General features: G+C 43.7%; 1 protein-coding gene across 3 annotated transcripts in view; it reads left to right on the forward strand.

Moving 5' to 3' along the window:
• SLC15A1 (solute carrier family 15 member 1) overlaps positions 1–14258 on the forward strand; it is a 126978-nt gene that overhangs the window by 48419 nt on the left and 64301 nt on the right. For all 3 annotated transcript variants that reach the window (XM_086947873.1, XM_086947875.1, XM_086947874.1), the window contains exons 6-9: positions 4467–4557; positions 7303–7386; positions 8735–8817; positions 13771–13857. In XM_086947873.1, the coding sequence (XP_086803999.1) occupies positions 4467–4557; positions 7303–7386; positions 8735–8817; positions 13771–13857 (345 nt within the window). The remainder of the gene's footprint in view (positions 1–4466; positions 4558–7302; positions 7387–8734; positions 8818–13770; positions 13858–14258) is intronic.

Raw genomic sequence — 14258 nt, forward strand, 5'->3', positions numbered from 1 at the left:
TTTTACTACATATGGTACATACTGTAACCCCAGGGTGAGGACTTTACCCCATATGGTAAATACCTCTTATTCTGAGTTTGCAACAAGAAAATGAAGCATTACCTACACATTTTGGTTTTTAGGCCTCGTGATGTGGACTGCGCACATGCGCAGTCGAGCTATCGAGATTTGATGATTTAGAGGGCGTTTCAGTTACTGGCTTTTAGCCCCGCCCTTCTTTCCCATTGGCCGGTGCCACAGTTCATGGTAAGCGGTGGCCGCCCATTGGGAAAGAGCACTTTGTGACAAAGAGTTTTCTCTTTTTCAGACGGCCCACTTGGACGCGTTCGTCTGATTTATGTTCGTTGCAAAAGCTTTCTTATCTTTAAAGACAATAAAGCTTTTGTGACGAACGTAAATCAGATGAGCCCATCCAAGTGGGGCCGTCTGAAAAAGAGAAAAGTCAACCGTGCTTGTTCTTCTTTGGCGCTTAGGAGCGAGGCAAAGGAGGTAACATAACTGTGTGCAAACTACAACCCCTGGTCAAAGACAGATGATGGGAATGAGTGAGCACCTGTGGAAGAAGTCTTCGAATGGTACTGATAAAAAGAATTAAAAAATATTGAAAGATGCCCGCCCCACTTTTGAGCGCATATGCTGAGCTCCATCTTGTTGCTTCTCCCATCCGCTTCATATTATAAGTGTTTAGGGATGCACTGGGAGGGTTAATGGGAGCACAGCAAGTTTGTTCCAGCATACCAGCCCATAAAAAATCCAAACTTCTTGGTTGTCGGCGTCTCTTAATTCACTCAAAAACGCCATTTCCTTGTGCGAGAAGGTGAGAGCTGCGCGCAGCCCCAGCTTGTTACCTGGGAATTGAGACACCAGCCACGCAGCGGCCCCAATGCTCACTCTGCCCTCCGGAACTCATATTCCCTGCCTGCACACCACGGAACGCGTGGTGAAGGGACAATAATGACAACACATGGTGTGTTTCATTTAGCGCTCATGATGCCCATCTGAACGCAATGTATATACAAAAGAAGTTTCAAACAAACACACAGAGTGTTTTATTTAGCGCTCTAGTCCACTAGATGCAAAAGAAGCCAATTAAAAGTGACACAAGTTGAACAGATTAAGCGCACAGATTTGAGGTAAGCGGGGGTAAAGTAATTGTTTTACTGACTGCACCGGCAGTGAGAGGGGTTCAGATGCGCTTATGTGAGGACGTCCAGGAGGGATGAAGAATAGCCAGGTTTTACCCTTTCATTAGGAGAAAGGGCTGTCCGTGAGAGAGGGTGGGAATTGGAGTCTCCGGGGGTAGTGAATAGGTATTCACAAGGGGACGAGGGAATTCAGCCCTAATGCGAAAGGTTTTAGGAACTGGGAGTAGGAAGTGGGCAGAGGCTGGGTGCGGCCCGCTCACCTTCCTCCCGCTCACCTTCCTCCCGCTTTTCAGCTGGTACGACTCTGGGTTTCCACCTACCCTACAATGCCCATGATGTATTTGGGGCTTGCAGTCTGTTCCTGGCATGTCATTGCCATGCACAACTGCCAATATAGAGATTGCGATAATAAGCACAGCACGTGGGTCTCCCTTTCTCAGTCTGCGGGAGAGAGCAACTGTAGTGGAGATATATAATCTCTCTAGTCCATCAGTCCAGACAAGTCAAGTGGGGCGCAGCATGGCGTGGCGCGTGAGTTCCGAGCTCAGTGCTCGGAACTCACGCGCCACGCCACGCTTCGCCCCACCTATCCCGCAGACTGAGAACGGGAGACCCACGTGCTGTGCTTATCATCGCAAGCCCTACCATTTGGATTTAACCCCAGCCCGTATATTAGAGCCATCTGGGGTCCCCGGGTGAAAGGAATCATTAAGAGGAGAAATATTGGATGTCCTGGGTATCAGCTGGACGTTGAACTTTTATTTTGCAATCTTTAGTTGGACTATAAGAGGCATGGAATTGGTGGTCACAGGATCCTTTCCTCACCGTTGTTTTTGACTATAGGAACACCAACTGGTTCCGTTTGACCCTAAGGACCCACAGAACAGCATCTAGGTTCCGGTACCACCGATTCCGTCATTTTTATCTGCACTTGCACCTTCTACAATTGTACTGTCACTTTTCAACGTAAGAAATTGATTGAAGCTATTCTTCCTGCCCTGAGGAAGCTCCCAGTGTGGGAGCGAAACGCGTTGGCTGATCTTTGATGGATCTGATATTTAACTGAAACAACTTGACAAAATAAAGAAGAAATATTTTTATATACTTCCTGCCTTGTGGACTCTTTAAGTTGTGCACCCCCATTGTTAACCTAATTAGGGCCTATATAATTATGTAACACTACTTATTGTTGAATTAAGTACACTAATTAATCCCCCTTATGGTTTTTCCCAGGAATTGTGCACTTGCTTTGGATTTTATTAGCAGATAGGTAAAGAAATAAAGCAGTTTGCAGTTCCGCTGTAAAATCTACGAGATGCCACTTGCAGTTGTTTATATGGCCATGGATTGAAATGCTACGGTATTTTGGGGGCAGGGCTTGTCCAACGGTTCACAAGTATGTGGCAAGGCCAGAAAAGCCAGCTCAGCTGCTTTTCTAGCAGGACCAGCTGTTTGACCACTGAACTGCAGAACGTTAAAAGGCAGAGGTCAGCAGTGAGGTACAAGAGACTAGCTCAACTGCAGAACGTTAAAAGGCAGAGGTCAGCAGTGAGGTACAAGCAGCTAGCCCTTCTGTCTGCCAGCAGCTACAGTGTCTGCCTTGGGTAAAGAGGAACCCAAATATTAGAAAACACCTTAAAGGCAGCCATTAAAGCAACCCACTTATCAACTTTTATTCATAAACAGCCACCTTACTGGGCAGCAGAGGCTATTTTATGGTGCTAGTCTTTAAAGGGGAAGTTCCACCCAACATGCATTTTAGGCCTCGCTTGACCAGTGTGGCTGTTGCTGTACTTGTTTTCATCAACAGAAAAAGAACTTCACAAAGTACTGCACAGAGGGCCTTTGGCTCTGCACACATGTTAATCTTCCTTCTTACTGTATTTGTTTGAGCAGAATGTGTGTGCTTCCCACTGAAAGAGTGCTTGTAAGCCATAGTAGGCCTGAGGCGGTTATAGTGACACGCCTGTTAATCAAGAATGTAAAACTGATTGATTCATTGGGAGTTATGCCATATCCAATAGCTCTGATCTGTTATGACACAGGCATTAGGTCTGAATTAGTTATTGTGAAAAGCATATGTTAAAGCCAGTAGGTTTTTTGGGATGTATTGTCCTTAGACTGAGTTAGCGCCTGTAGTCAGGAATAGTATAGCACAGATTTCCCCAGAATATTTTAGTAGGCAAGGGTCTAACTGGCAATGTATTTTCCAATTTCATTGGTTTTTGGGACCTGGATTGATAGAGCAGCTCTGTGCAAGGGGTTATGTAATAACTAGAAAATGTGCTGTAAACAGATGTAATAAGAGAGGGGCTGCAGCACTGTAATGAATCAGGACTCCAAGGCAGTGCTGCAGTAGTTTAAAGGAGGATGTGCCCACACATCTCTGCTGCTGGATCCCCTGTACATCATGGAGTATTGCTGCTTTAACCCCTTCCATGCTGATGACGGCCCCCAGCCGTCATGCACTACGGTGCTCGTGTGCTGATGACGGCTGGGGGCCGTCATAAACCCGCCCACTCGCGATTCTGCCGCACAGGTGCAGAATCGCGGCAGCATGGAAGGGGTTAAAAATCAATCTGCTCCTATTTGCTAATCATAGCGCTTGCTGCCACAGATCAGCGGCTTCATAGAGGTGTGTCAACAAATATTGTTTTTGTTGTCAAAACCCCCATGCCTCACTTTCACGTGCATTAAGGCCGCGTCACTTTCTTTAGAAGATTCGACAAACAGATGCTTTTTGTTTTGGTAAAAGCCCCAATGCTGCGGTTTCACTTTAATAGCTGCTGCACACCTTTTGTTAGATGCACATTTTTTACAGAAAGGGGCGCAGCCTTCTTGCACATGAAAGTGTGGCATGGGGCCTTTGACAACCAACAAAATATTTGCAATGTAATAGGACTCACATTTGCAATGCCAATAGCTCAAACTCTCGTAAATGCGAGACCTATTGCTTTGCCAATGCTTGTTTTCCAAGCCTCCCTCCCCTGATAAATTGCAGGAGGTTTGACATGGCGGAATTTATCAGGTGAAAACGGCAAGTCTGTGGTAATAAACTGATACACAACTCGTAATTCCAATCTGTGTTGAACATTTTTTTCCCAGCGACTGATTTTAGATATGTTTTGTTCTGTTAAACTAACAAGGGCTAAACTAGGGCACGGTCTGTGTTTTTAGAAAAATATACCTCGACTCAGTTCCCTAGTTGGCATAAAAGCAAGGTTTCAGTCAAGTTTTTGGCTTACTGAGTTTATTGGCCAGAACATAAACATTTCTTTTTTTTGAGTTGCCGGTACTTAAAGTCTTTCTTCGCTTTTGCAGGACAAGCAAAGAGGCAGGTTCTTCTCCATCTTTTATCTGTCTATAAATGCTGGGAGTCTGCTGTCTACCATCATCACCCCGATCCTCCGAGGTAAACAAATACTGATTCTCTGCTCCAAATAAATGTGCTGTCAGAATGACCAGTCTAAGAAAACCTCTGGTTTCATTAGATTTATTTTTGCTTTTTATGCATTATTGTGACATCCAATCCAAGAAGGTAGTCTATAGCTCAATTATTTGGGGGCGAGGAGTGGCATAGTCAGTCTCCTCTGGTTGAGAACCTCATTTCACAAGCAGAAAAAAAGATCAAAAAGATGGAGGTCGGAGTAAGTTAATGATAGTCGAGGAAAGAGGACTTGCAGTGGCGTGAGATGCCATGAGATCTGCCTGAAAAAATGAAGGCAAGGTAACTTATGCAGTCTTTCTACGAATGCAATGCACCAAGTCTTTCTTTTTTTAATATTCATTTTATGGATCCATTGCGAATCCTTGGGCAAATGGGGGTCTGCAGTTTTATTGCACGCATTCAATATTAAAAACACATTTAATGCAAACATATGCCATTGCAATTTCTATAAGTGGATCACTGCCTGTGTGTGGGCGTGTGAGTGGCTGTGTGAGTGACGTGTGGGTATGTGAGTGGCTTTATGGGTGTGTGAGTGACTGTGTGGGTGTGTAAGTGGGTATGGGAGTGGCTGTGTGGATGTGTGGGTAGGCATGTGAGTGCTGTGGGGCGTGTGAGTGGTTTTGTGAGTGTGTGAATGGCTCTATGGGTGTGTGAGTGCTTGTGTGTGTGTGTAAGTGTGTGTGTGAGTGACTGGGTCTATGAGTGGGTGTGTGAGTGGTTTTGTGGGTCTGTGGGTAGGTGTGTGAGTGGCTGTATGGGTGTGTGAGTGGATGCATGAGTCCCTGTGTGAGTGTAGTTGCTTCACAGTGAAAACATTTGTGGGCAAGGCTTAAAAATGTGAAATGAAATGGGTGCCTTCGTATAGTTACATTTTGTCATTGAATGTGCACCATATGTGAAGTACATACCATTGTGCCATTTTAGTCCAATCAGTTATATATAAAAAGAAGCTCTTCCTATTCAGATTGGCTTTCACCGAGTACCATTCAAGGGTAATTTTAGATTGACACTCGCTCTTTATGACGCCTTGCACTGGAGTAAATCTGGAGATTCCAGGAGCATCTTCAAAATGCACTTCAACAAAACTTTACAAAGACCAATACTTAATTTGAGCCAGTAGTTGCCAAAGGGTATGGGTGCTTATATTATGGGACCAGGACTCTTTATAAGTGTCCCCCGGTGGCAGTCCCGATTGCCAAAGATTAGAAGTAAACAAAGAAGGCCTTGTAAAAATGATTCCGTTATTCCACAGGTTGCATTGAAATGCCAAAAAGTAAGACCCTTGCAACCAGTGACAGAATTGCATATTCCAGCTTATTAATTAACAAATGTAGGCCGAGACTGAAGCAATAATCATTAACAATTCAGAGGTAACACCACATATTGAGACACCGACGCTGTTGGGGCTGATTGGTTGTTATGTTATGTTATGTTATAAATGTTTTTATATCGCGCTCTGCTACTACAAAGTATCCTGGCGCGGTTGTGGCTGATGTCAGGGCATTTAATGCAAAGTATTGCTTCGGTCCCAATATATGGAGGTTCCTATGAATTACCAGGCCACACCAGTGGAAGTGGAAGTGGGCGATGGCCTCCAAATAGAAAGTTTGGGCACTGTGCTTATGTTTCTTAAAAACCAAGCACTGAAATTCTGTGTGCAGAAATGTCAAAGATAATCCAGCCACAACCAGCTTTCCATTAGTGCAACAAATCTGTGTGAGTGCAGTAAACGAGGGCTGGTGCAAGTCTGAGATAATACTAATTAGCTCAGTGGAACTACAGAATAAGAATGAGTTCTTATGTTACTCATTCAGTAAGCTATGTTCATTAAGCAATAAAGAGGAAAACAGTCAAGCGCGGAGGGGCACGCCGCGGACATGCACAACGGAATTACCTTTTGCATCATGGTAAATGTAGTTTTCAAAGTTGCTGGTTTATCAAATTTCATGGCCAGTGCCCGTATCACTATACACGTGTTTCGAAATTCCTTTCTCTTCAGTAGGGAAAAAGTTCATAGGTTCCTGTGCATGCTGCTGTCATCTTATCAGGAATATTACCACTCTCAGCATGTGTCAGGCGCCCCTGAGCTCGTCAGCTCGCGGCTTGTGGGAGCCTTTTAAACAGTCAATGGGGGAGGGGCACGACGCGGACATGCACAACGGAATTACCTTTTGCAGGGAAACAGAGGAAAACAGTAGCTGAAGGGTCGAGAACCGCAACATGGGGGGACTGTGTGATCTGTATTTGCTTGCACAAGATGTTGTTTTGCTTTGATCATTTTCAGAAGTACTGTGTCTGCTCCTACAAGCATGTCCATTTCCCATTTAGGCTAACAAGTCCTTGGCTTAAACTTGTATCAAAATGAGGAAGCAGAGTGCATTAATTATTGGGAAATGGGTCCTATTTTTAATCATCAGACATTGGTCCAGCATAAGGAGAGGTGGAAAAGGGCGAACGAAATATGAAGAGAAAGACAAGAAAACAGGGGCAAAGGAAGAAAGCAGGCATGAAAAAGAAACAGGAAGTGTAGGGTGGTGCAAAAGAGAGGCACCAAGTGGAATGAAAACCAGGCAGCTGTGGTATTGGTCAACTCTGGCATTAAGCAGCGCCCCCCACGGGGGAATACTTAGGGACACTGCCCTTTTAAAAAAAAAACATATTAAGCACGGAGGGAGCATCTAACACGAGCTTGCGTTTTTTTTTCTTCAGGTGAGGAGTGTGGCATTCACACCAAGCAGCAGTGCTACCCACTGGCGTTCGGAGTTCCTGCGGCCCTCATGTTCGTTGCACTGAGTAAGTTTCATTGTGAAAATGCAAGAAAGGCAACTATGCTCCACTAAAACAATATTGTGGGCCCGATTCACAGAACTAACTTAAGACAAAATCCTAAACTTACTACCCTTTTGTTATTCACAGAAGGCACTTACTCATTTTGTTATTCACAGAAGGCACTTACTCATTTTGATATTCACAGAAGGCACTTACTCATTTTGTTATTCACAGAAGGCACTTACTCATTGATGAGTAAGTGCATTCTGTGAATATCAAAATTAGTTACTCATTTTGGTATTCAAAGAAGGAACTTACTCATCAATGAGTAAGTGCCTTCTGTGAATACCAAAATGAGTAAGTGCCTTCTGGGAATACCAAAATGAGTAAGTGCCTTCTGGGAATACCAAAATGAGTAAATGGTAGTAAGTTTCGGATTTTGTCTTAAGTTAGTTCTGTGAATCGGGCCCTGAGTGTTTAATATCATTGGACCTATAAGACTATCGAAAGCAGAAAAAAGAAAAAAAATGCCAGAAATTAATCTTGCACAACCATTTATTCTAGAGTAGGCTACAATATGCTGTTTTAGTCAATTATAAATTGATATTGCGCATGTCGTTAACCGTTAGAGTCAGTAGGAGGTGCAGACTAGCGCGTTTTTAGAGTAGCTTTTAAAATGAGTACTTACCTTTAACTATACTAAGTATAAGTGAGGGACCTCACTAAAAATTTTCACTTTTCTCAACAGAACATTAGGAAATAGAGCTGGATGCCTTCAAGCACTTCATTTACAATTCCTCCTATTTATTGCTGCTTCGATGCAGTCTTTTTTCCTTTTTTATTACTTGCTGGCTAAGGGTCCAATTCACTAGGGGGCATATTATCAAGGACCGGTGTTAAACTTATCGCTGTTTTATCGGCAGGAAACTGCCGATAAAACGGCGATAATGGGCTTGATAATACACCCTTGTTAATTCCCATAGAAGCCCAGCTTAACATCGTATGGATCCAGAAATGCATTTTGTTTGCCCTTTGTTCAAACATGGATCATCTGCATTATTGATAGCCCATTCCTATTAAAAAATAGATACTGCGCATTAGGCACCGCCATTGTTGGCTTTGACTTGCATCAAGTCAGTCTTCCTTTAGGACGCCATATTGGAGAGTTCATAATGCCTCTAAGGTAAACTTGGCAGGGCGGCTCTAGCGTGAGGAACAGGTAGGTGTGCAGGGTATTTTGCAACCAAATTCATTTGATGGAGGCATTTTGTTGAGTTTCTTGTAAAACTCTACAAACATAAACCTGTGTCACCAATTTCAGTAAAATACAAATGCAATGTAATCCTGAAAATTGTATTTTTGCTCTTTGCAGTTGTGTTTATCAGCGGAAGTAAGTTGTACAAGAAGGTGGCTCCACAGGGCAATATCTTGGCCCAAGTTTGCTCTTGTATTGGTGTAAGTAAAATTGACATTTTGAAGTAGGTTCAATTCAATCTCTGTAAATCGTTTGGGCAGAATATGTTTGGTTATTGTGCAGACTTTTCTTTCAGCTGTACTGGTTGCAAAATTGCTTGTGGATACTGCTGTCAATTTAGCTTCTTCCAGGTCCAATGGTGCGAATAAATACAACGTTGGTCAAAGCTAAGTATTGGAGGTGCAAGTGGGTGCTATCAAAGATGTCACTCGAGCATTACAATGTACACAAGAAACCCTCCCCAAAAGTTTCCCCACTCTATAAAATTATATAAAACAAAAGAATTCACCATGCAGGGATATTGTTCATTTACTAAAATAATTTTACTCATTAACAGTGACGGAAATGAAAAAGTTCCTTCCTTCCTGCAGGTTGGTAAAAATGTAACGCAGTCCTCCAGATTCCACTTAGTTGCAAAAAAAGGGGCCATGACACACAGTGGCGACTGCTGCAGATACGAAGTGGGGGGCAGTGAGGGGGAACACAATAAAAAAATTAAAGTACACTTAACTTCCTGTTGCAGGCCACCACCTCTATAATCCTCTTCTTCTGTGCCTTGTACTCTTATGCTCCAGGAACTGCAATTCCCATGAGCACAGCATCCCAGACACCTCTACGGCCAATCCCAGCACTTCTAGAGAAGTGCTGGGATTGGCCTCAGCGGGCTTGTTTTCCGCACCAAAGGGGACCGGAAGCCTGCGCCTGCTGTTCTCTTCACCGGGCAATGCAGCTTGGGATGTGCAGATGTCAGTGCGAATGTCTGTTTGGCCATCCTGAGACGGCCGCCCAAAACCGGCATGCGCACTGACAGCAGTGCCCAGTTCCCACCACTCCTGCTGCTGATGGCCGCCCCCAAGACTCAGATGACGGCTCCGGTTCCTACAGGTAAAATAAAATTACAATGAAGTAGTTTTAATATTTGCTTTATTATCATTTTATTTTGCGTTTTCATCTGCTGCTTCTAGCAGTGGTACAAAAGGGGGTGGTGATGGACGGAGCATCTGAACCAATCAAACACTCACACCCAGTCAAAAGATCTGGGTTCGATCCATCACCGTTCTTTAGCCCACTCTGCCACCCCAGTTCAGACATGGCTATATGCAAATCAGTCTGACCCTGTGCCTCATGGGAACAGTCCAGCCCGAACTGCCAAGCCATGCCTTCCCTGGACCGGAAACGTGCTTCCGAGGACCGGTTTCTGGCATTCCAGCCGTCTTCAGCCCGGCTTGCAGGGTATGCTCAGACGTGAGTCCCTTGTTTGAATTTCAGATTATCCACAGAAGTTAAACATACATAGAGGGAATCTAAATGGAACTTATTTGTATAGTAAGGCCCTGACTACAAGGGAGTTGAATAAACGGGAACTATTTACCACATCCAGTAAATACCATTACCCCGGAGTGAGGCATTTACCAAGTGCAGTAAATAGGTCCTATTGCAAGTTTTAAATATGGAAATGAGGCATAGCATTTCCTAAATCAAATTCAAAGCTATATTGTTTAATGTGAGGGGCCTTTACTCTGCTAATAAAAGGAAAAGAATATGGGATTATATTATACCAAGGTCTGGAAACAATTTTCTTGCAAGAAGTACATGTATTGAGAAACTGCCAACATTGCATGGAACACAACTAATATCCAAGTCCGTTCTGGGCATTTTCCCTCTTGAGAATGACAGGGGTAACCATTTGTTGTAAAGCAGTGGTATAGTGGGATAAGCCCCTGCCATTCCCCCTTAAGAATGGCAGGGGTAGCCATTTGTTGTAAAGCGGGGGTATAGTGGGATAAACCCCTGCCATTCCCCCTTAAGAATGGCAGGGGTAGCCATTTGTTGTAAAGCGGGGGTATAGTGGGATAAGCCCCTGCCATTCCCCCTTAAGAATGGCAAGGGTAGCCATTTGTTGTAAAGCGGGGGTATAGTAGGATACACCAAAAGTAAAGGAGGATCCTGAAGCAGGTAAAAAAATGTTCAACTGCGTTATCGTGGCCAAAATATAATGTACTAATGCATTCGCATCAAGCACGGGGCAAGATAATTTTCTGCGAACAGTCCAGGGTGAACTAGTTGACCAAATGCACACAGGAAGTGATCCTGTTGGGAGGTATAACTATGGTATGAGAGCCAAAGCTGGACAGGAATAGATCCGTGCAAAATGTAACAGGAGCAATTATCAAAGACCTGAAACTAAAGTTTAAGGACTGAAGCTTGGACAGCACGTGGCCTACACTCCATCCCAGGGAGAGGGGATTGTTCTCTCTACGTCCCTGTTCAAGCATCATATCACCAAATGCATTATATTTTTATGACACAGGACTTGATTAGGGGTTAGGGGAGGCAGAGATTTCCAAAATGAGACAATGCCCACATCTAAATTATCCAGTGGGGAGGGGGCAAATCGAATGCGAGGAACACCTGGAACCTCACCAGGCGCATTTTTAGGGACCCAGCACAAAAGGCTGAAATGGTCACTGGGATCCCAACTGGGAACACCAACCAAACAAAGAGGAGGCCACCACGTTATCAGTAAAATGGGAGGCATTTAAGGCAACAGTGAGGGGTTAGATTCCAGGAGAGCAAAGCAAGCAGTTAGACGGAGGAAAGCATTGGTGGAAAACATAACAGCACAGATAAAGGCACTAGGGATACACGATAAGCAAGCTATACGGTGTAGACAGCTCACAATTTGAGGGGCCAGCTGTCACTAACCGGAACAAATAGAGCTGAAAGGCTACTGCTTATACTAGGACAAATAGCCTATGATAAAGATGATTAAATATGCCCTATGTTCGATAGCAGGCTACGGCTCTAAAGGGTGAAGGCACATTTAGGGTACATCCAATTACCCACAGCGGGTGGGCACTATAGAAAGGAAACAAGAAGACAAAATTCAGGAAATTCTTCCTTACTTTACACATGAAAGGGGCATGAAAATGTTGAGGAAATTAAATCATTCCTACAGGTGCCTGAAGTGTCAATTCTTTCTGGGGAGAGTATCAAGGCACTTTCCGCCCTATCACGTTAACAACAGGTTAGCACTTAAGCTGGATTCCTCACACAAGGCCCCAGGCCCACAAAAAGTTCCTCCCACAGGTAGGCACTGAGTAGGTTATGTTCTCAATGCCTAGCATGTTCAATAGAGAAAAGAAAGGAGGGACATCATGTAGCAGAAAGCGATATAACACTAATTCCCAAAACCAGAAATGATCCGTGAGGACTGTGCATGCTTTTGACCTACAGCTCTGCTAAACGCTAAATATGCTGCACTTGGTGATGGCAGATCACATGAACTTCATTAAAAAACATACAAGAGTGATACAGTCTCAGAAAAGTTGCCCACCTAGTAGAGAAGGCGGAAAGGACGAAGATCAATATGCTGGAACTGGAACGACAATGTTGTCTTTTGTACATGGACTTAATTTATAAAAATAAAAGCACACCATGTTTACAAGGGACATCAACACAAAAGATCAAACAGCCTGAAACCTGTGCATCTATTTTGGATAGAAGTACTTATTTTGAAACAATTAGAATAATAATGACCACAGAAAAAGCCAACGTCAGCACCAAAACCACAAACGTGTTCATTCAAACAAAAAACGAATTTGTCGCTTGAACGTCTAAGAAACAAAAACAAAATAAAAATAAAGGTAAAAGTTGAGCTTTTATCTGCTGTAGAATTCCTAAGCACTAATTTGCCACATTCCTGGTGAAGTAACTGGTTAAGTAATGTTAAAAAACCATGACAAATATAGTGCACATATACAGGAGCAGACTGGAAATTAAAAGCAGCCCTTGAACATGTGTCCATACCAACCCCATATTGCTCCCAGGGAGTGTACCGACTGAATCTGATTATCTTTAGAAGTATTTGGCGATGGACTTGCGTACATCTCTGTGAGAACATTGTGTTTGTCAGGATGGATTGCTGAAGATTCCTCCATCAACCCACCCCTAAAAACATACCCTTGGCCCTCCACCTTCTGGGGTTTTCTCTCTGCCCTTTATGGCCAGACCAGCCCTGGACACAACGGCCAAAAAGTGTTTGAACTCCAGGAACAGACAATCTGTCTGGTTACTGCATTGTATTATAAATCCTGTAATTCACTGCTATGACATAGCAAATTTGTTACCCACTGTTGCTATGTCAAAAAGGTATTCAAGGCTGCTATGGCCAGGCTCTCTAAGAGGCTGTCAGAGCAGTGCTGGAGAGCAGGGAGCAGAGCTTCTGGAGGAGAGGCAAAGCACAGAGAGCCGTGGGGGGGGGGGGGTGGGAGGGGGAGGGTGGCATGAGGCGATGTATTTCCTTTTTCTTTTACATTTGGGACAGGAAGGAGAGGCCATTTTATATAGCTCCCTCATTACTCCTGTGCCTCTGTATATCAGTTGAAATCAGGGGCTGATGAATTTGGGGACATAGACAACATAAAATTATCGATGGGTAAAAAGTTAATACTGGGATGTTTTTCACCTCGGGGTTCTGAGTGACATCATAGACACCTCAAGCTTCGCTCTCCTTGTAACATCCCTGTTATTCACTGTTACTCATCTACAGCTCTATATCTCAACCACAGTGCACAAGCACCTTGTTAACAAAAAACATCCACTTTTTAGCTTCAATAATTAGTGGGAATTGATTGAAAATGCACATACCTGCTCCTTCTGGTTGTGTCATGATTGTGAAGAAAAGCAAATATAAAATAGGTTATGTGGATGCATCCTGTGGTATGGATGATTCTGGGGGAATCTTGTGTATATTTTGTGGATTACTACAAAAATAGTTTTTTTCGCATGCACTTTCATATATCACACAAAGCAATGGCATAATCTGAAATACGAAGCCACCTGTTGGCTAATTCATAGTTTTTAAGATTAGTTGTGTGTTTTGCTGTGTTTCTGTTTCTGATTTCATAGCCTTTCTTCTGTTCTTTTCAAAGTTTGCCATTAAAAACCGGTTTAGGAATCGCAGCAAAGCCATTCCTAAGAGGGAGCACTGGATGGACTGGGCTAAAGAAAAGTACGATGTGAGTAATTTTAGTTTTTTTCGCACCAACACACTTGAGTGCAGTATCTATGAGGGGCAAAATAATGCCCAGAGACCTCCAATGTTGTGGCTCATGATTATGGCTGATGTAGTCTTAAGATGGTGACCGCCAGTCCTAATTGGGCCATTTCATTGGGAGTTTAGAGAATGTCCACACCTACTCACACATGCCCTCTTACAGCCCCAGAGATGTCAGTGGACTACCACCGCTCATACCGCCGCACAGCATAGCCAGTAAGTTGACAATGGCTAGTATTTCTTTCTTGCAAGGGGTATAATCCCTTCTGGGACACATTAGGCTTCCTTACAATCATCTTCTTCCACCAAATGTCCATCATCCACTGATCTCATTGGCTGCACATTTGCTTGTGATCTAAAGTC

The sequence above is a fragment of the Lissotriton vulgaris genome (assembly GCF_964263255.1).
Source record: "Lissotriton vulgaris chromosome 8 unlocalized genomic scaffold, aLisVul1.2 SUPER_8_unloc_1, whole genome shotgun sequence".
Taxonomy (NCBI): Eukaryota; Metazoa; Chordata; class Amphibia; order Caudata; family Salamandridae; genus Lissotriton; species Lissotriton vulgaris.